The sequence below is a fragment of the Melopsittacus undulatus genome, chromosome 2 (assembly GCF_012275295.1).
Source record: "Melopsittacus undulatus isolate bMelUnd1 chromosome 2, bMelUnd1.mat.Z, whole genome shotgun sequence".
Taxonomy (NCBI): domain Eukaryota; kingdom Metazoa; phylum Chordata; class Aves; order Psittaciformes; family Psittaculidae; genus Melopsittacus; species Melopsittacus undulatus.
In genome coordinates, this window is record NC_047528.1 from 53,611,242 (window position 1) to 53,631,489 (window position 20,248).

A 20,248-nucleotide genomic window follows, 5' to 3' on the forward strand; every position below is an offset into this window, starting at 1 on the left:
TCAAAGACATGTGGTGTATGAGATGGCTTTCTTAATATGTCTGAGTTAGTTTTCCTGTTCTTTGCTACTCAGCATTTAGATTTAAGATTAAAATAAAATATGGAAAAAGTATTCATTTTATGACAGATACAGATGTTTGACTGTGTTATAAGCATTGTGAGAGGGCCACATAATACTTTTAATTTCTGTTTGAAATGAAGCATGAAGTATTATATTCTCTGTGCCACTTTTAGTGCCACTGGTGGTAGTAAACTATAGATATAGTAAGCTATAGAAACAGTAACTCAAAAGTACTAAACAATCTTAATCCCACTGATTTCAAATGGAGCCAAAATACACTGCTATTGTGCACGATATGGTCTTGCTGTGTTTTCTGTTGCATGGCATTCATCAGAGAATTTGTGTAATAAAAAAGGCAGAAAGAAGTTCTGATTTTAGAAAACCAGACATAGGTATATCACTACCTGTGGGAATTCCCAGTGTAATGTGTTCAGCAGCTGGGATGACTACCATTATTTTATAGCGCAGAGCTATGTGATGCAATAATTCAGCATGTGAGGAAAAGCACATCATTCAAATGATGTTTATTTACAGGCAGCATATAAATGAATGTTGAATTGTAATTGTGGGACTGGCACTGTTTAGGACCTAGATTTTAAGTTACAAAACAAAGCTTAAATCTAATTATACAAACTCACTAATAAATGCTCAAACAGCTCTTGTTACTTCCTGGTAGTGTTTGTGGGTTTCTCAGAAGCCTTATGCCTAAAGATCTTACTATGGTTTTGTTTGTGAAATGTGAGTTCTTCAGGTCCTGAAACAATGTGCATGTGCATATACATCTACCTAAGCACTTAGGAGAGTTTTTTGCCTCAGGACTACATGTAAAGTGCTGCCTGCAACTATTGCCTGCTCATTCTCTATGCATGTGGTCAACTAAAGGGAGAGTGATGTGTCTTTCTCTCGCCAGGCAGCTGTGATCAGAGTGTTTTCTTTCCTCAGAAATATCAGCCTTTTAACTTTCTTGGGCTTCTGTATTGGAGTTGTCAGTAAGTTTCCTCATCCCCTTCTATAACTCACATGAAAGAGTGTTCACAAGTCAATAGCTTCCAGAATTTGGCATGAAAACTCTTTCTTTCTTGTTGAATGCTTTAGACTCTGCCAGACTTTTATTGACAGCTTTGGAAGCCTTATCTGCCTTACAGCCACTTGCAGTTGGCTGCAGAATCCATTTATTTACAAAGGGTTACACGATAGTTGCAGATAAGCAGGGTACCGACTTCTGTGAGACATAGTAGAAACCCTAAAGCCTGAAGTTAGCCTTTCCTGTGAATGCTGTTTCAGTTAGTGTCATTGATTAATGACTCCTGGAAACACCTTTTCTTGTATGGCTGGGTGAGGAAATATTCTCTCCTTTTTTTCCTCCTATTTTAAATGGTAGCTGCCATTAAAAACTCTGAGAGGTTGAAGCTGTTTTTTTTTGGTGGTGGGTTTTTTTGCTGGTTTGGTTTTTTTTTTCTTTTTAATGTCTTTCATGGGTTCAAACTTAAATAGTGGAGATTTAGCTTGGATATAATGAAGAAATTCTTTACTGTGAGTGTGGTGAGGCACTGGAACAGACTGCTCTGAGAAGCTGTGGCTGTCCCATCCTTGGAAGTGTTCATATGTTCAAGGGTTTGGAACTAGATGATCTTAAGGTCCTTTTCAACCCTAACCATTCTTTGAAGCTCAGGAGATAGGAATGCTATAGGGTAAAATGTTTGTCTTCTGTACAATCTAGGGCTTTTGGCTTTGGCCCCTTCTTGAGCTTCTTTTTTTACTTTTTTCCTAAGTGTCTGGTTTAAGAGATTGTCACGGTTTAAACCAAGTCCCCCAACTCCCGGAGAGTTAGGAAGGAAAATCCAAAGAATGTAGCCTCCCCGGATTGAGATAAGAACGGTTTAATAGCTAAGGCATAACACAGAATCACCACTGCCATTACCACTACAAATAATAATGATACAGCCAATAACAAGCGAAAAGAATACAACACTCCACCAGCCACCGACCCATAACTCACTCCACCCTGCCCGACCGAGCACCGACCGATACCTCCTCCATTTCCCCCCAGAGCTCCACCACTCCTGCTCTCTCTCTCCCAGTTGCATCCTGGGCATCACGTGCTATGGTATGGAATACCTCATTGGCTAGCCTGGGTCAGGTGTCCTGTCTCTCTTTCCTCCCGGCCTCCCCTCCTCACCGGCAGAACACGTGCCTTGAACAAAAGGCACTTGAACAAAAACAAAGGCCTTGAACAAAAACACCCTCAAAACATGCTCACTATCAAGCAACTATTCCCAGCCCAGAAGTCAAAACACAGCACTGCACCAGCTACAAGAAGGAGAAAAATGACTGCCACGGCTGAACCCATGACAGAGATTGACTGTTGAGGGCCTTTTGGCTTTGAGAATAATCTCTATTATTTTCTTAAAGCTAAGTCTACAACTGTTGAAATTACATGATCACTTCATATTTGAATCTTAGCAGTTGCCCTACTCTCTCTCTTCTGGAAATCACAGACAGGAAGAAACATCTGATCATCACCAGTGCTTTAGTTAGTCTAGGGCAAAAGTTAGTGCTATGCAAAGCTTCCAGAGACTTACAGTAATTTTCTTTGCTTCTAGCTTCACACCTTTGGAAGATGCTGTTGGCTTCTCATTTCACCACAAAGGCTGAAAGTTGCATAGAGAAGCTCTGGCTGCCCCATCCCTGGAAGTGTTCAAGGCCAGGTTGTATGGGGCTTTGAGTAACCTGGTCTAGTGGAAGGTGTTGGAACTAGGGGTTGGAACTGCATGATCTTTAAGGTCCTTTCCAACCCAAAACCATTCCATGATTCTGTGATTTTCTATCACTGTCTAGAAATCCTTTAAGGATTTGGGGTTAAGAGAAACAGCAAGCTTGTTCTGTTTGTGACTGTGTATGTGATTCATAGGTGGCCAGTTTAGACTTAGGGGCAAAACTGTGTTCTCAAATACTTTAACGTATTTATAGCTGTGCTGTGGTAGTACCTAATAGATATCTTGAAGGAGGATGTTTTTGTAGATTAGTCATTTTTTTGAATAAACAATATGCCTAAATATTTCCTGAGAGCAGATAGGCTGACCTTGATGTTCAGAAACTGAAAGTACTGTTCTCTGCCAGTATATTGGTATCTTCAGAGGAAGGGTAGATGTTACTGAATTGCTGGGCAGTAAATTTTCACTGACAGTGTAACTGTACTTTTCGAATTCTCAACCTTATCTGGCAGTGAAGGTGATGGAAGTACTTTATGAAACATTATCTGATGGGCTAGAAGTGGGGAGGTAACATTTTGCCCATGTGATTCATCTCTGTCTGTAGAAACAATGGCCCAAACCAATCCTATTGTCTTTGATCAACTTTGCGATAGCTCGATGGATATCTCATGAGTTAAGTGTCAGCTGTGATCTTATATTTTCTCTTTGGTGCTTTTATCTTGTGAATCTTTTTATTCCGTAGCCTTCATGCTGCCACAGGAGCTATTTGGTTAAAAGAAAAACAGGTGTACGTGTGAGAAAAAGAGTGGAAATCAGGTTTAAAATGCTGTGTTTTCACAAGTGATGCCTAATGAGATTGGACAAGAGTTATTTTGGTTGTAAAAGATGCATTGTTAGAGAAGGGAGAGACAATGTATATGAAAGATAAAGTGGTGAAGGGGAATAGGAAAGCTTTGGTTAATTAACCTAGATGATTGCAGGGATGATAGAGTCATTTTAGAACATAAAGCTTAACCACGTGGCAGAGATCAAGTTTAGCAGTGTGACACCTCTGTTCCATTCTTTGGCTACAGCAGGAGGTGAACAGAGAGATCTCAGACCTACATTTAACAAACATAGTGAGGACACCACTGTAATAAAGGGGAGTAACTGTCTTTCATCTGTATAAGAAGTAATAATGGTTATTCTAGAAATAGAATATGAAGCCGATACTGAAAAGCTTCTATTCTTCATAGGACACTCATTGACCTTTCATGATCAAAGCCTTGCAGAAACCCCACATTGAATTATAGATTGTTGATTTTGTGTAATGTATTATCCTCTTATTGAATCAAAATAAGAAATATTATGAAACTCTTTTACATTACCAGTGCCTACTTTTGGCAGGTATGACATAGTTTTGCATGTCTTCTGTTCTTTCCTTCGATCTGGTGCAGGATCTGGGGGCTTTCTTTGGATCAGACTTGACTTTCTTTTCCTGTTGATCCTGTTGTTTGCCAACAAAGAAAATGCCTGCCCTGCTGTCTGTCAGAATCTGCCTGTGTCGGCACTGGAAGGATGGAGGTGCAAAGTAGCACTTTTGCCATGAAGAATTCTATCCTAGTTTGCCTAGATATTTCCTCACTTTTTGTGTCATGTCAAATGTGGTTTGTTGTGGCAGCAGTCTTTTAGCTCTTCTGTGAGTTCAGGTCTCAGTGAAAACCACCATAGTAAGTACTGAAAGATAAGTCCCGACCCAGTGCTGGCTTCTGTTTGAGTGCAGTCCTGGGCCCCAGATGTAGCTTTATTGGCTTTGATGGGGCCACTTCAGGTAAGTGGAGGCTGCTGATTGCTGCTTTGCAGAATTAGGACCCACTGTTAAAGACACCTCAAGAAATAAGTAATGTTTGTTATTTTAGCTTTAAACCATAACATAGCGATAAGGTAGAAGTGATTCCTATTCCCTTACAGAAGTACTTTAAAAATGATAACTGAGTTATATGCCAAATGTGCATCACCACTGGAATATAATAAGCATATTTATGAGCTTATGTGAGATGAACTACATGTTGTCTTTCGTTGAAGGCCAGTGTATCAGGGTGAGGAGCAACAGTTTCACAGCTTGGATGGAAAGCCACGGAAATTTCTCTAGCTCTAAATTAACAATCTGCATGGGTTAATTTGAATAACTGAATTTATAGTACAGAGGAGACAAACCCGAGTCTTTTGATTCACTGGACCAGTGGAAGGGGCATGCTGCACTTCTAGAATAAGAAAATTTGGTATTTGGGCGGTGCTCAAAGGGGAATCTGAGGTGGTAGCTGAGCTGCTCATTGGGTGCTTTTGAGTGTGTCCAGGATATGTGGAATGGAATGAATTGCAATTAACAAACATGGGTAACTACTCTTCAGGTTACGGGTAAAGCTGAGAGAATACAGGATATTAAGGTTTCATAGAATCATAGAATAGTTAGGGTTGGAAAGGACCTTAAGATCATCTAGTTCCAACCCCCCTGCCATGGGCAGGGACATCATGATAGTGTTGACAGTGTTTTAGTTATATATTATAGATGCCTGAATTTTCTTCATTGCAATCTCACATAAGAAGCCTGAATAAATACTACATTATTTTCCAAGACTTATTTATTGCTTAAAATATCAGTAAAATGTCCATGCTGTTTTAATTTAGTCAAAAAACAAATTCCCCTTAGACCTCCTGTCTTGTATTTTGGCATTCATATTTCCATTGGATGGATTTTTTAGTTATAGGGTTGGTTTTTTGTTGGTTTTTTTTATTCTTTTTTTAAAATATATGCTGTCTAGAGTATCATGAATTTGTATGTATTTATTTTCATTTAACTTGAATCATTATAAATCTCAGTGTTTTAAAAAAGTTGTCTTCTGTTATATTTTAGAGATTCTGTTATTTGTCCTGAATTTCCTTTACATTGGCAGTAATTGCAAAGCATGCAATATAGCTATTTAGTAGTAATATAAATATAAAGGCATCCATTTGGCAGTTTTGATGTGTTCCTAACTTTAATAATGATGCTGTCCTCTTTTGGTAGTTTAAGCAAAAGATTAAATGATTTAATTATTTTTTTAACTAAAAAAAAGCATTCTTTCTGTATTGTAGCACTTTCCTAGACCCTGAAACTCGAAGAGCAATGGGAGAGCAAGCAGTAGCTCTTGCCAAAGCAGTAAAATATTCCTCTGCTGGAACAGTAGAATTCCTTGTGGATTCCAGTAAGAATTTCTACTTCTTGGAAATGAATACTAGACTTCAGGTAAGAAAAACAGCTCTTCAGATTCAGAAAAGTGTTATTTAAAAAAACAGAACATAACCTCCTTCCATGGTTAGGGGTCTGCTCCTGCAAAGACTTAAACATAACTAACTTGATGCATGTGAGCACTTCCCACTGAACTTAAAAGATCTACTCACTTAAATAAGCCTGCATATACAAGACTTTGCAGCAGTGAGCCCTTGCACAGCACTCAAGTAAGCATCCAGAGCTTTTGCTCTTTGTTACACTTGACCTAAAGACCTTGCAAGAGGTCACTGTTAAGTGCCACTGTGAGTTCACAGTAAGTGGCTAGCCACTGTGCTCTGATGCTTTTCCCCACTGGTCCCTGAAGTTTCTTTTTTATTTTTTATACTTTGATGGTTGCTTGCTGTGTTTCTCTAGGAGGGTGATTAAAACTATATGTGTGCATCAGCAATAAACCCACCAGAAATCTGCATATGATTGAAGTTGTGACTGGAATGCAGCTGTGTAAAAAGCATGCTGACATCGTGTAAGATTTTGTAACAATGCTTGTCGTCAGTACTAGATGTTATAATGTATGCTGCCAATGAATGGATAAGCAGTGTTTCATGGAAAAAACCCTCTACCTCTTATTTGACTGTTATAGTGAATTTCTGCTCATAATCTAAGAAAACAGGCACATAACTTGAAGTCTGGATATCATACTCAAAGACAGGAAGACAATTCTTCTTGTAAGCAAGTAAATTCCATTGTCCTTATTCTCCTTTGCTCTTTTCATTACATAATGACAGAAATGTGGAATTAAGCACCAAAGTGAATAGCTGCTTATTCTGTTTTGGCTACATTTTCTTTGGGTTGTATTCTGCCTGCTGCTTGTACATGTGGGCAGGGATAGAGCATAAAGAGATCCTCAGAATTCTGAGGTCTTTGCATGGTTGGGTAAATTTATGCTTTGGGTAAAGAAGTGAGAGAGGATTTGGGAGTGTTGCAGTCCTCCCCTGTGCTAGGGGAAGACTGCTGGTAAAATTTGCCTTACATTGCCAGGCAGCAGTGTTTTGGAATTAGTCATGACAGTTATATTTCACATGCTTTTGCTAGGAAGTTTCCTAAGCACAATCTGCTCTACCTGAGATTCAGTTAGAAGGTGCTGGTTAATGGCAATGTATAGTTCATTAAAATATGATGAAGAATTTGTCTCTTTCGTCATAAATGTCCACTTTTCTCAATCTTGTAGTTTTTGAGAGAATGCTTCTTAATGCCTCTCCATGTTCTTGCTCACATAGAAGAAAATTAATATATGATTTTCTGCATAGCCCTCTGGAAGTTCAGAAACATTTCCTTGCTATCCTTGTAGTATATTGTTGTTCATCAATTCCTAAATGCAATTAGGGATGAAGTATCCATGGAGTCCTTTCTGTAACTTGTTTTCAAGATGTTATCTTTGCTGTTTTGTGGTGTCTTACCCCTGCAGTGCCTAGTGGTAAATGTTCAAAGTCCCAAACCTCAAACTTGCTTAATTGTAGAGGTCTCCACATATGCAGTAAGAAAGCTTTCACAATTCCATCTTTAAGGACTTTAAAGACTCTTTTTGAAATATAGCCTAAGCCTAAGTTTGACAGTCCCCTATAATAGCAGACTCATTCTTTGCAACCCTCAAAGAAATTTACTAATCTTAAATTACAATATTTGTGCAGATATTCTCTAATTCCTCTGTCCTGACTGTGTATTGTCTCTAATTAGCATTTCAGTTTGAGGCTGGAGAGTAGTAATTTTCCCTGATTCTTCCCCAGGCTTACACGATTGATCTGTCACTTCTCCCAGGTCTCAAGCTTTACTTTCTGTTCAGCTAACAGTTATACAACTAACACCTCATACTAGCTCCGTTCTATTAAGAGCCAAACATAGAAACTGTAATGAAGCTCATCGAGATTTAACTTCAGAACCAGGAGAGTCTCCAGATGTCCCTGTATTGCTTCAGCCTTTTTTAGCTTTTGCATCTCCTAACTGTGAACAGTGGCTAACAGGCTCCCTTGCCCTGTTTTTGCTGAACACTCCACAGTTGGAAGAACTTACCCAAATGATGGGTACCTGGTCCATAAATAATGCTACTAAGGTCTTTTTCAGTGTGTATTACAGACAGAGCTACCTGTCAGCATCATCAGAACATGTCTACTAAATAATGCAATTTCTCGTGTGCTTTAATGTTTCAGCAATCTCTAATCAGATCGCTGTAGCCTTTTTTCTTCAGAATGCACTTGTGGTAAAGGTAACTAAACCATACCCAATACTTTTCATTGCCTGCTTATTTCTTTGTCCCTCCCTTTGGTCTGTCAGATATCTTCCAGTGTTTTTTGTAGCTAATTTTGCAGTAATTGAGACTTGTATTATTACTTGGCTGTCTTTTTAGGGAACTCTTTGGGAATATACCTTTTCTGCCATATAGTCCTGCAAAAAAGTATAAATTGCACCTTACAGGAAGTTCATATTTTATTTAATTTTTGTGTTAAGTGTTGCTGCAATCCAGTGTGAGATTGGAAAGCAAAAAAGGGTTGGTGAATCAACTCCATTGTGTTTCTTGTATGCTACACAAATCTGTTACAGATGTTTCACTCCCTCCAAGTGATTCAGCTAGAATGATTTATTCTTTGCTGTTGGCAGTGTTCTTTTTGTTCTATCTGCTTTTCTGTCATTTTTCAGAGGCTAGCTGATAAGTATGAGACACAAGACTGGGTAATTGCATAGCAAAACTAGTTATTCTTGCTTTCCACAAGAAAATGTAGAGATATATGCACTAGCAGCTACAAGAGAACTTCTGTATGTTGTCGTTTAGCGCACTTTTGGTTTTCAGGCAGTTACTACTATTCAGATTGCTGAGGGAGACCACATGTTGAATATCTAATTCTTTATAGCTGCTGTGATGTGCTTTGTGTTACCTAGTTATCATTAGATGTTTCAAGGGCATAGTCCAAAATAGCCAAACAAGAGCTTTGACATCAAAATTTCTGAACGTTTAGATTTATAGCCTTTCTAACTTTCAAATTGTGTCAAAATCTCCTTATCATGCTGGATCAGAAGTGCTGGCTTTCGCTAGGAAAGTGTCTCCTGGTTTTCACTGGGAGATGAGGAATATTTCTCTTTGACTTGATAGGAAGAGTGTCTGCCTCATGTAAATAAAGAATATCTGTTAATGTATGGGTGTGTGGTGTGGCTAAGCAACTCACATATGAATCAGTTAGTAACAGCAGAAGGTAAATATCACATACTCTGGAATCCTGTAGAATCTGTAGATTAGAAGCATCCCTCATTGGCTTGAGAAGAACTGAGAGAAGTACAAGGAGCAGTGTGAGCAGAGCACTCACCTTGAATGCAGTTTGTACATTTGTGTCTCAGGTCTGTTCCCAACCTTGTGCCTCCCCCATGGGTTGTGCAATTTAAGTAACAAGTGAGCACTCTCTCCTCAAAACATGACCAGATTTGCTTAGAGTGATCCGATTGAAAAGATCGTTTGTATAGACTGTATTCAGAACAGTGGAGCTGAGAAATATGGTAATTTGAGTAGCAGTGTGTTTTCTCCCATGTGACAATTTGAATGTTTTTGTCATAACTTTTTAGGGAATAAAAGTTAATTTTGTAGAATATTTTGTCAACCTATAAAAGATTTATTGAAAGCAAGTGGCATATCTGTATGTTTTTATTTTACAGTTGTAGTGAGAGTATTTATTTTATATAAATGTTTTCAAGTTCTTTTAAAGTAACTTGATTCTAAGGCATAAGGCGAATGTAAATAAACTTCCATACACCCATAAAACATTACCCAGTGTTAAGATACTTTGTTCACCACTTTTAGTGTTTTCATCAGATTTTACTGACCTCTGGAAAATGATATATTCCAGAGCCTTGTGCAGAACTGGAAATGTAAAAGACAGAGGGAGAATTATTACATGCAATATAGCTCTTTCTACCTTCCTTTTCGTCTGTTTGTCCACTCATGAAAGTAATAAAGAGCATGGTTGGGAAATGTCTAGAAATATGTAGAAATCCAGCTGGTGATTGTCTGGAGCTTCACTGCTTGTAAACTCCTGGTTCTAACAGTTTCTTAATGGTATCTATATTCTGTTGCACATCATTAGGCAGCACCTGCTACATGTTTGCTCAGTGAAGGAGAGAAGTGCTGGAAAATTCTGCAGCTGCACTATATAAACAGCAGTGGCAAAGTACAAACAGCAAAGTGATGAGCTGAGTCTGGATTGCCAGCTAAAACCACAGAGAGGTGCTGACTTTGGTATCCATAGCAGACCCATGGGATGGCAAGAGGTGGTTTTGCTGTCTGGGTGTGGGTAGCTGCCTAGGGGATGAATTGTGATAGGTGAGCTGGAGTATGGAAGCAGTGAAAGGGGCTGCCAGGAGGCAGAGGAGCAGATTTCTGCTGAGTCTGAATGGAGAGATTTCACAGTAAAGTCTCAAGTGACTGTTTTTGCTGAGACTCTTCATATTTCTTAATACTGGAATCGTGTTTTACTGTGACACTTTGCTTCAGTCATTTTAAGTAGGCTAACAAACAGTGTCAGATGGTAAAGACTTTCAATTGCTGCTAACCTGGGCTGAATTTGAACTACTGACCTAAAGGTGAAAGGTCTCTTATCCCATTACCAATCCCCTAAGCCCACCAGAATCCATTCTGCACACAGTTTATACCAGCTGTTCATGGGCATTTTTAGAACCGAAAGAAAAGGTGATTTTGCTGCCAAACAACACTTCTTCACACAAGAGGGTCAGCCGACAACAGTTAACCAGATTTTTGCCACATTCTTGACTCCTAATGCAACTTCCATTATGTAGCTACTGGTTGTCTGCTTTTCAGGCTTCCCAAAAGAACTACAGAAAAGCATTGCTAATTGTTGTTGACAGAAGAGAACAACATTGTTTGTGTAAGTCATTGAGTCTGAAAGATGCCATTAACAGTGCTGCCAGGGCATGGAGTGATATCTTAGAGACGATGTTACCACATAACTGTCATAAAATACTATTTATAAAGTAGAGAAAGGGAGGCTTCCCCTCCATTTTTAATAAGTAGAGGAACAAAAGATCGTTCTTCAAAGGGCACAATAGTTTCTTTCCTTTGGTGAATTTGATGTAAAGCAAACCAAGATTGGCTGCAATGTGACCAGAACCATCTTGAATGAAGTACTCTGAGAGGGCTTTGATACTGCTGCTAAATACAGTGAAAGCAGGGATTGCATCTTTAGGAAAGACAGTGTAGGTCTTGTGGGTACAAATTTATTTATATTGTGGAGTATGTAGTGGAAACAAAATTATGTAGAATTACTGAATTGTGAGATTGTTTTTTTGAAGTGTGTTTATTGAGAAAGTTATGTTGAAATCGTGAGCTAAATAATTTGTTGATATAAAGTGTGTGCTGTTCATTTAGAACACAGAGGAGACAGATTCAGTATTCATAGGCTGTGTGTTTTCTTACTTGTGTCCGTCTAGTATGATAAAGAAAAAAGATCCTTGCAAATTAAAATTGAGAAAACTGAATTAATGATTATTGGAAGATAAGTTCCTATGAGGAAGTAGATTACATTTCTTTTCAGAGTTATATGCTATGATTAAAAAATTAGTTGGTACCAAATGTCTGTACATTAAGCTTTATTTCTATAGTGTCTTACAGAGGAAAACAACAGAAGAAGCCTATCTGAGCATCTTTGTTGATGGAAAGTTTTTGTAGTTCTGGTTGAACTCAGTTCTTTGATCACACACTGATAAATAAGAAAATAAACAGCAACTGGTATGGCATGCTATGTCTATGTAAAAGGACAACACAAGAGATTGCCTGTTATATATTCCTGTGTGCTCTCTGTTCATTCTGTGCATTATTCCAACCGCTGTCTGTTCTCCAGCAGCCTTTCTGAAAAGTTGTTTTTTCTGTGTGCTCCCAAACCCCATATACACATGAACTCTTTTGCAGAAAGAAGATGTGACCCCAGAGTGCTCCTGCTCATAGTAGTCAGGAAGCTGGCATGCCTGAAGAGCAGAACATGTGTGCACCTCTGTGGCTGTTCAGTTCACCGAAATAGAAACCAGACTTACTGGGATAAAGGGGGTTGAGGAGCATCTGTAAGTTGGTGGGTTTGGGTCAATTGATACTGGATTTGGCTGCAGCAGAAAAGCCTGTGGGACTCCAGGTGAATCATGTTTCCTGGACACTGAGGTGTATGTTGAAAGTTAGTTTTGAGATTATTTATCTGAATGTAAAGGAGTATCTGACACCAACTAGGGACTTACAGTAGTAGGAGTGACACAGGCTATAGTTTTAAGTCTACTGAAATTTAGATTTTCTTGGCCACTGTAGTCTGCTTGAATGCTCCAAATCATGAGTAACTTGATGCCTTATGCACACAGGGGCAAAAGAGCGATTTGTGAGAGTATCCAGAAGTGTTTGCTATTAGATCTGAGTACCTTGATGGTTTTGGGAAAAATGTGTCCTGAAATTATTCCCCTGAATATAAGGGGAATATAAGTCATAGCTAATTTAACTCATCTCCAACTATTCATAAAAACTGCATGACTGTTTTTGTAGCTGTGGATAAACCCCAGTATGGTAAAGTTTTAAAAGTGTTGGCAGTCCCAGAACAGGAGGAGAACTAGCAGCTTCTCCATGCTGTTCTGGGCATGGATGCTAACTGGACTGCGTTGTTGGCAGGTTCCTCTAGCTCTTTTGTTCCTGCTTTACCATGTATTATTAGTTATTATTTTCTCACAGGCTTTGCCACTAGTGTCTCTTGCTGTACAAACTGGAAGAGGTTAGGGAAGCAAAATCACTTTTAATGCTCACAGGGAATCTGACTGCTGTGAGATGCCTGTCAAAGAGCAGATCCCATATGAAGGGGCAGCACTTTCCCTTTACCATGTATGGATGTTGCTAGCTATAGCGGGTACGGCTTTGTAGACTTGAAAGCAGGAATATAAGTGGCATTTTTTAGGGGAAGAGGTGTGTGTGTATCACAGAAGATGGAGAGTAAGACTTCTTAAAGGTGATGCGTATTGTACTTAAATGCATTGAAATGATGACTCGTTATAAATTGTACGTGACCAGACTTTGGTGTAAGTAAAGGAATTGGTAGTAAAGGCGATACTTTTGGCAGCTAACTAATTGGGGGGTATTGCTGATCAATTTTTCTGCTTGGCCTGCTGAGGATAAGGTACAGCTGCTTTGATGATATAGCTATGATCCTTAGATTGCTTGCTGCAGACATGTCTGGTTTTGCCTTTTGTGTTAAGGACAGATATATATGTGTGAATTTACCCACTATCTCGCAACCATACTGACATTGGCTGTTACCTTATTGACCAGGGCTTCATTGGCAAGATCTTGGATCAGCTGACTACAAAATTTGGTATGGCTGTAGTCAGCTGACTACAACATTGAGGTGTTAATCAATTGAGAGGGATTCAGGTCTGTTTGTGGGAGTACTTGCATTCATCTCTAAAAATTCAGTCCTTGACTTAGCATCTATAAAACGGCAAGTAAAGGCTGCTTATTGAGAAGAGATCTAGCATCAAGTTGATAGAAGAAAATACATAATGCAGGCAAACCAAGAGTGACATCTGAAGTAGAAAGCTGAAAAGTAAAAGAGAAAAGTGTTTGAAGTCTAGCCTTTAATAGTAATTTAAAAAAAATTACAATTATGTTAGTCAGATAGCTGAAACAGTTATTGTAGAGCTTTTGTAAGTGGGGAATGATGATGTCTGTGGGTTTTTTGGGGGGGGAGGGGAGAGAGAAGAGGGGGTCTAATCTTATCACTTTTCCTACTCTGGTCCTTCCTTGCTTTGGAAAAGGTTAGAGCTTTAATTTCAGATCCTGCATGTATCTCTCTGTTGGGTGGATATTTGTACCTCCAAAACCCCATTTCAGAGTGCTCATTTGACCAGGTTATGGCATTGCTGCTTGATTAAAGCCCTCTTGCACTGTACATGAAAGCATATTGTGAATATTGCTTAAAATACTGACTCCTCCTGCCCCCTCCTTGACAAAAGAAAATGGCACAAACGTGCAATTTGGTCCACGCACCTCACTGAAAGGTTAAATTTACAAATAAGTTAACCAGGATTTCAAGGTTAAAATTTTTCTTTACCCTATTTTGGTTATCTTATGGTCTTAATGTATACCAAAATGTGTTAAAAATGTAGTTGGTAGCCCCAGATTAGTGATATGATTGGTACTGTCTACATTACGCCTAAACAGCACTTACTGAAGCACAGTCCTGAAAGAAAGCAAAACAACTTCTTACCCCCAAGAAAACCTCAATTTTTTTTTCTGAATACTTTCTAAATGTTCTGTGTGCAGACACAAAGGGAGTATTTTGAAGAAACAGAAGAAAATATTGACCAAGTCAAAGATCTGTACTGAAGAATGGATTAAATAAATGTTTGTGAGTCGTAAGAACCAAACAACAAAAATATTTTTCTTTCCAGAAACATTCCATCCTATTTTGATCATCAACAATAAAGCTGAAAACAACAATGAAGCTATTGAATCTGGAATGCCAATTGCTATCCAAGATAAATGACAGTATAACTAAATAATGCAAATGTCTTCGTAATAAAAAGAAAAAAAGAAAGAAAAAAATATTGTAATTTAATTATCTGGAATGATAGTATTCCAAATGTGTTCTAAACTCAAAGGTAATTTTTTAAAACTTGAATTCCAAAATAAGAGAGTAAGTTCTTTGTCCAAACATGAATGTGTGATAAGTAACTTAAGGAGTTTTAATAGAAACTTCAGGTCTTAATCGAAATTGAATTGCTTCAATTTAACACTGCAGGATAGACACTAAGATGTTCCATAAAATCTTGAAATACTATTATTGAGCTTGACATGCTGGAGAATATCTTGTGTTAGGTAGAATCAAGATTGAATCCCAAAGGTACCTCCTAAACTGTATAATCAAATTCCCATTTCAATGTCACTTTTATCCTTCAAAGAATAGGTGCTTGTTTCAGTGATGATTTGTCATTAAAATTATGTCAAAACGTCTTAAAATGTTGTTGAAACTCTAAACAAACTCACAGCACACACAGGGCTAATTATGGATGCCATCTGTTTATTTTACAAAGCTTTTTTCTTAAAGACCAAAGCATCTACTTGTTCTGATAAGCCACAAGATTACACTAGTGACTAAATATTTTACCTAATACTAGCGTACTTGAAGGAAGAAAGACAAGGGATTTAGTCACTGACCTTTTCCTATGTCACAAAATGTACACAGTGTGACATCTCATGATAGAGAAACCATTGTGAAGTGTTTTCTTGAGGTGTTCTAGCCCTTGGAACGCAAACACTTTATAATAAAAGTGTCATTTCTGTTGTAATTTCAACATGGAAAGCCTAATAGAAGTCTGTGTGAAGAAGATGCCTTTAGCATGCCTATATTTTACTTGATCTGTATGGTGCATCCTCCTATCTTTGCTTGCTTTCTTGCTGTACTCTACCTAATGAAAGGGTCTTTTTAAAGTTAATAAATATGTCCATTTAGATCCCCATTTCAAGGAAAAAGAGTGTGTGTGTATGTGTGTATGTGCATATGTGCACACATGTGTGCATGCTTGTACGCACATGCTGGGTTAGCCTGAACGACGGGTATTCCCATGGCAGCATCATCCAAAGCCCTTAGCAGCAATTTGCTGAGAGCGCAGAGTGACTCTGCTGGTCCAGCCCAGCTATTGTGCATGCTAAGCACTAAACAGATAAGTCTGGAGGGGGAAAAAAAAAATGAAGAATCCATCTGCTCATTTCTGCTACACTGCGCTGATGCAAGATTACGCTAATCTGGTTGCTTGTCAGGACAGGTTAGTGAAAGCAGGCGAATGGGTGAGATTTAGGGTAGGCTTGTTCTATAGAAAATTGTAAGCGGGTCCTGTATGTGCCATGTGAAGTGTAGCAGAATGGGTTGATTATCAGCTACTTGGAGATTTTCAGTTAAAATATACTTACGGCTACAGTGCGAGTCTTTTTAAAACAAAATTGCATGGGAAAAGCTTCTGAACAAATGAAAATTAACTCATCATCACCAGGTACATTTGAATTTGTAAAATAAATGAAAAAAGAAACCAAAACAACCCTCTACAAGCCCCCAAACCCTCCTAAGGTGTTCTGTCTAGTTTTCCTTTTATGTGCTGCTTCTAGTCATTGTAATCTCCTAATTATTTTCTGGGATGTCCCTGCAAAGACAGTACTTGCTGATGTTTGTCATTTTTTTGGGAAAAAAGACCAACACTGGAATGTATTCTTTGTCTGTTCTTTGGCTGATCTAATTTCTTGTTTATCTGTGGTTGTTTACGTAGAGGGATTTTTTTGTTGTTGTTTTTTGTTACCTATTGACTGACAGTTCTTGACCTTGCAGGTTGAACATCCCGTCACAGAATGCATTACCGGCCTGGACTTAGTCCAAGAAATGATCCGTGTTGCTAAGGGTTACCCTCTCAGGCACAAACAGGCTGATATTCCCATCAACGGCTGGGCGGTTGAATGTCGAGTTTATGCTGAGGTAAATGAGTGGTAGCGGGGAGGGAGGTAGGTGGCTGAATTGTGAGTAATAATACCCGGGTGTGGATAAATGCCAAGGTGAAGTCAAGGAATATCATATGAAAGTCACAATCTAAGAGTATGCAACACAAATGATTAATGAGATTTTGTAGAACTGTAGAATTTTTATTTTTTTTAATTAAAAATGCAACATATATCTCAATGTAGCTTTTTCTGAAATCAAAATAAAAAAAGGTAAAAGTTAATTAAGGTTTATTTCTAAGGACATTTACTATCTCTGTTCATGTTTAATGCTACTTGCTACAGTTAACTGCTGTTTCCAGGTTTCTTAACTTGTGCACGTGAAACTTGTTGACTTAAGAAGACAGGTAAAATTCAGTGGCTTACAGAATTTTTGTTGTATTAAAATATTTAAATAGTTGTTGAAAAAGCAAGTTACATGTCTTCTGAAACAAGAGTTTATAGGACAAACTTTCAAGGTGCATTGCAAGATAATGACTTTATAATTATGGTATGATTATCTCACCTTAAAAAAACTTACTAAAATGCAAGAGACCTTTTCAAATATGTATAAGACATTTCAGGGTAATGTCTTTTTGCTGCCATTTTTGGTGCATGAAAACCAAGATTTGTGAATCAAAAATTATGCCCAGTTTCCTTCATTTTGTTTTAGGAATGTTTTAGGTAATAGTGTTTTTCAGACACTATTTATTTTTTTTTTTAATTCAGCACCTCAAGATGTCTTTTTCAAGATGTCTTTTTTCCCTCTCAACTATTGTGGCTTTTGTGATGAAGGGCATCTTACTTTATGTTGGTTTTCTGCTTTCTCTTCATGCATGTAATCCTCAATTTGCTATACTGATTGCAAGTTATATGGACTATTCTGATAAATAATAAATATTTGCCCTGTGATTGGCATGGAAGCTATTCTGAGCATGGGTAGCCTTTACTCTGGAGTAACTGATGCTTGGACTTTTTTTTTTCTGTTCAGTTTAGATTCTCTCACATGTATAAGTTCTGGGTCCAACTACTTTGCCATGAATTTGGTTATTCCGTAGGCCATATATTTATTTGCTGTCCTATTAAGTTTATATTGGCATTGCATTATGTAGGAGATTTCAAAAGCGTAAAGCTCAGTTTGGTTTCTCAAGGTAATTGAATTTCTAACTGCTCTTTTTATGTCTAAAATTTTATTCCTTATTCTGTCTTCTCAACTCCACCCTTCTGAATACTTGCCCATCCTTCTTCCAAGGCACAAAGTAGCAATTGAAAATGTCATCTTTGTATATTTTGGTGGTGTACTGTAGCTGTGTGCAGAACACTTCTTTTCTGCTTTTTGACTGTGATTCAAGAGAATTTATATGCTTCCAGCTGTTTATTTGGAGTCACAGGGGTAGGTGGATGAAGAAATGTACTTCAACACAAGTAATTCTGGGGAAAAAAACAAAGTCATTCCAGCAGTGGTTTCTGTTAGACATTAAGCTTTTAGGTGTTATCTTCTCCATGTCTGTAACAGCTTAACGCTTTCTCGTGTTGAATTTTATTTCAGGACCCCTACAAATCTTTTGGCCTGCCATCCATTGGTAAACTGTCTCAGTATCAGGAGCCATTGCAAGTGCCAAGTGTAAGTAAGTTGGTTCTGGTGTTCATGGGTGCCCAGTGTCTCTTTTATAGATGAAGACCATGAGTACTTGGCAGCTTTGTATATCAGGCTTTTTTTTCCAGCTTCTTGCCAGGGGGAATGGGACAGGACATGACAACACTTACTTGTGAAACCTGAAAAGCTACTTAAAAATGTACACTTCCAAACTGGGTTTAAAATGTTCAAATTTGGTATAACAGGAAACCATTATATGTTGAAATAGTTTGTTAGATTCTATAACTTTCAGCTTAAGTTTTTCAGACACATATTTGAAAGTACAGTGAACTATTGTGTCAGCTCTTTAAGCACAGAGAATTGGGGACACCAGTGAGAGACTGCAGTGCTTTCTGTTTAGCTTTGTGGACTTTAAGAGGAAAATTGTTACAGTGATTATTACATGTTTCAGGATACGGCCTGACTATATGGAAAAGTTGTTTAACAAACAGTGTTTTCTGCTATGTGTAAAGAAAAAGGACACTGCCTTTCTGTAAAACCAAAGTAGTCTAAGTCATAAGTGCACATATGCATGACACTATGTCAGTTAGTGGAATGATGAGGCTGTACCATCTGTGAATACGATTATTCAGTCTGATTGCTTGCAGCGAAAATAGTGAAAGATTACAGGAGGAATCTCAAATGTGGAGATGTTACTGGATATATGATTTATTTCGCTTCTTAAATTGTTTTTGCCCGTGTACTTTCCAAAGGGACCTGACCCTTTCTGGTCTTTAAGGCTTCATGCTGTGTTCAAAGCCTGGAAGCAGAAAAAAAATTGTGAAGATCTAAAAGGCATTATATGATCTTAAAGAGGAGATGAGGGAAAAAGGTATCATTGGATGTATCTAAACTTTTTTTTAATGAAACAAAGAGTGTATTTAATAAGAATTTATAATGAATACTCCAGTGGTTGTTAGAAGTTTTCACCATGTTGTAATAGCTAACAGGATGTCAAACATTTTGCCCTTGCAAGTTTTTGCAATTTGCAATTTTCCAAACGTGAGACCTGTTGAAAGTACAAGTGATAATGGACAAACTATACCCCCTACAGTCTTTGTCCCACCAAATCTTTCTTCAATTAATGCTGCAGCAGGAGTTTTATGTAATAACATTTGCGCTTGTGAGCCATCCATAGAAAGAAAAAACAATTAAAATGCTTTAAATGTTCTGCTTACTGCTGTTATTTGCTTGTGTGAATGTTGCATGTCAGCTAAATGGACCACGGAATAGATAAAGTGATTGGGTGCAGGAGAGTGCACACTAAGCTTTGTCTATCATTATTGCTGGGAGCAATCAAATTGATGCCAGCAGGACAGTAGACGCGTTGACAGCTGTAATTATGTATCTCCATGGTGATCACTTTTGGCCTGTCATGGAGGCCCATGAGTCCCCTCCCTTGCAAGCATTTAATCAGATTGGGCTGTCACTTGTCAGGTAGATGGGGTGGGCTGGGAGTTGTGCTTAGGGGGAGAGGTGAATTGAAAATGAAGGGTGGGAGATGCCTGATTGCTTCACGTGGTTCATCGTGGTACCAAAGAAAGAAATTTTAATTACACTGGAGGCTTCAGAGCAATGGTTTGAGGAGCTTATATGGAGTGTCTAGGCTGTTCTCTTTCTATATACTTCTATTGTCCTATTAAAAATAGAACAGCTATTTTTATGTAGACACTCGTGGTTTAGTGTCTTAATACATGTTTTTTGCCACTGTGAGACTAATTTCTCTCCTGAGAATGTCGTGCCACTAAGAACAAAATTAATATGACTAGAAAAGTTCAGCATTACAGGCCCATTCTGCCATAGTCTTTGTTTCATGCATTTTAGATTTTAGAAATGTCAACAAGTTGGCTTAAAAAACGGTAGTGGAGAACTGTGTGTCACAATGATTTCACCTTATGAGCAGTGTATTGCCCAATGCATTTTCAATTTATTTCCTCTGTGTCTCAAGTCCACCTGTGCCTGTTTGTTAGCTGCTCAAGCTGGTGGAACTGGTGTGCATGGCTGTGTGAGGGGTTTTTTTCTTAGCCACAGATGGGAATATCCTGGCT

General features: G+C 38.2%; 1 protein-coding gene across 1 annotated transcript in view; it reads left to right on the forward strand.

Moving 5' to 3' along the window:
- The window catches only part of PCCA (propionyl-CoA carboxylase subunit alpha), a 274,818-nt gene that overhangs the window by 96,040 nt on the left and 158,530 nt on the right, over positions 1-20,248 (forward strand). Inside the window, exons 12-14 of the mRNA XM_031045567.2 lie at positions 5,889-6,039; positions 16,422-16,565; positions 18,114-18,188. Coding sequence (XP_030901427.2) covers positions 5,889-6,039; positions 16,422-16,565; positions 18,114-18,188 — 370 coding nt within the window. The remainder of the gene's footprint in view (positions 1-5,888; positions 6,040-16,421; positions 16,566-18,113; positions 18,189-20,248) is intronic.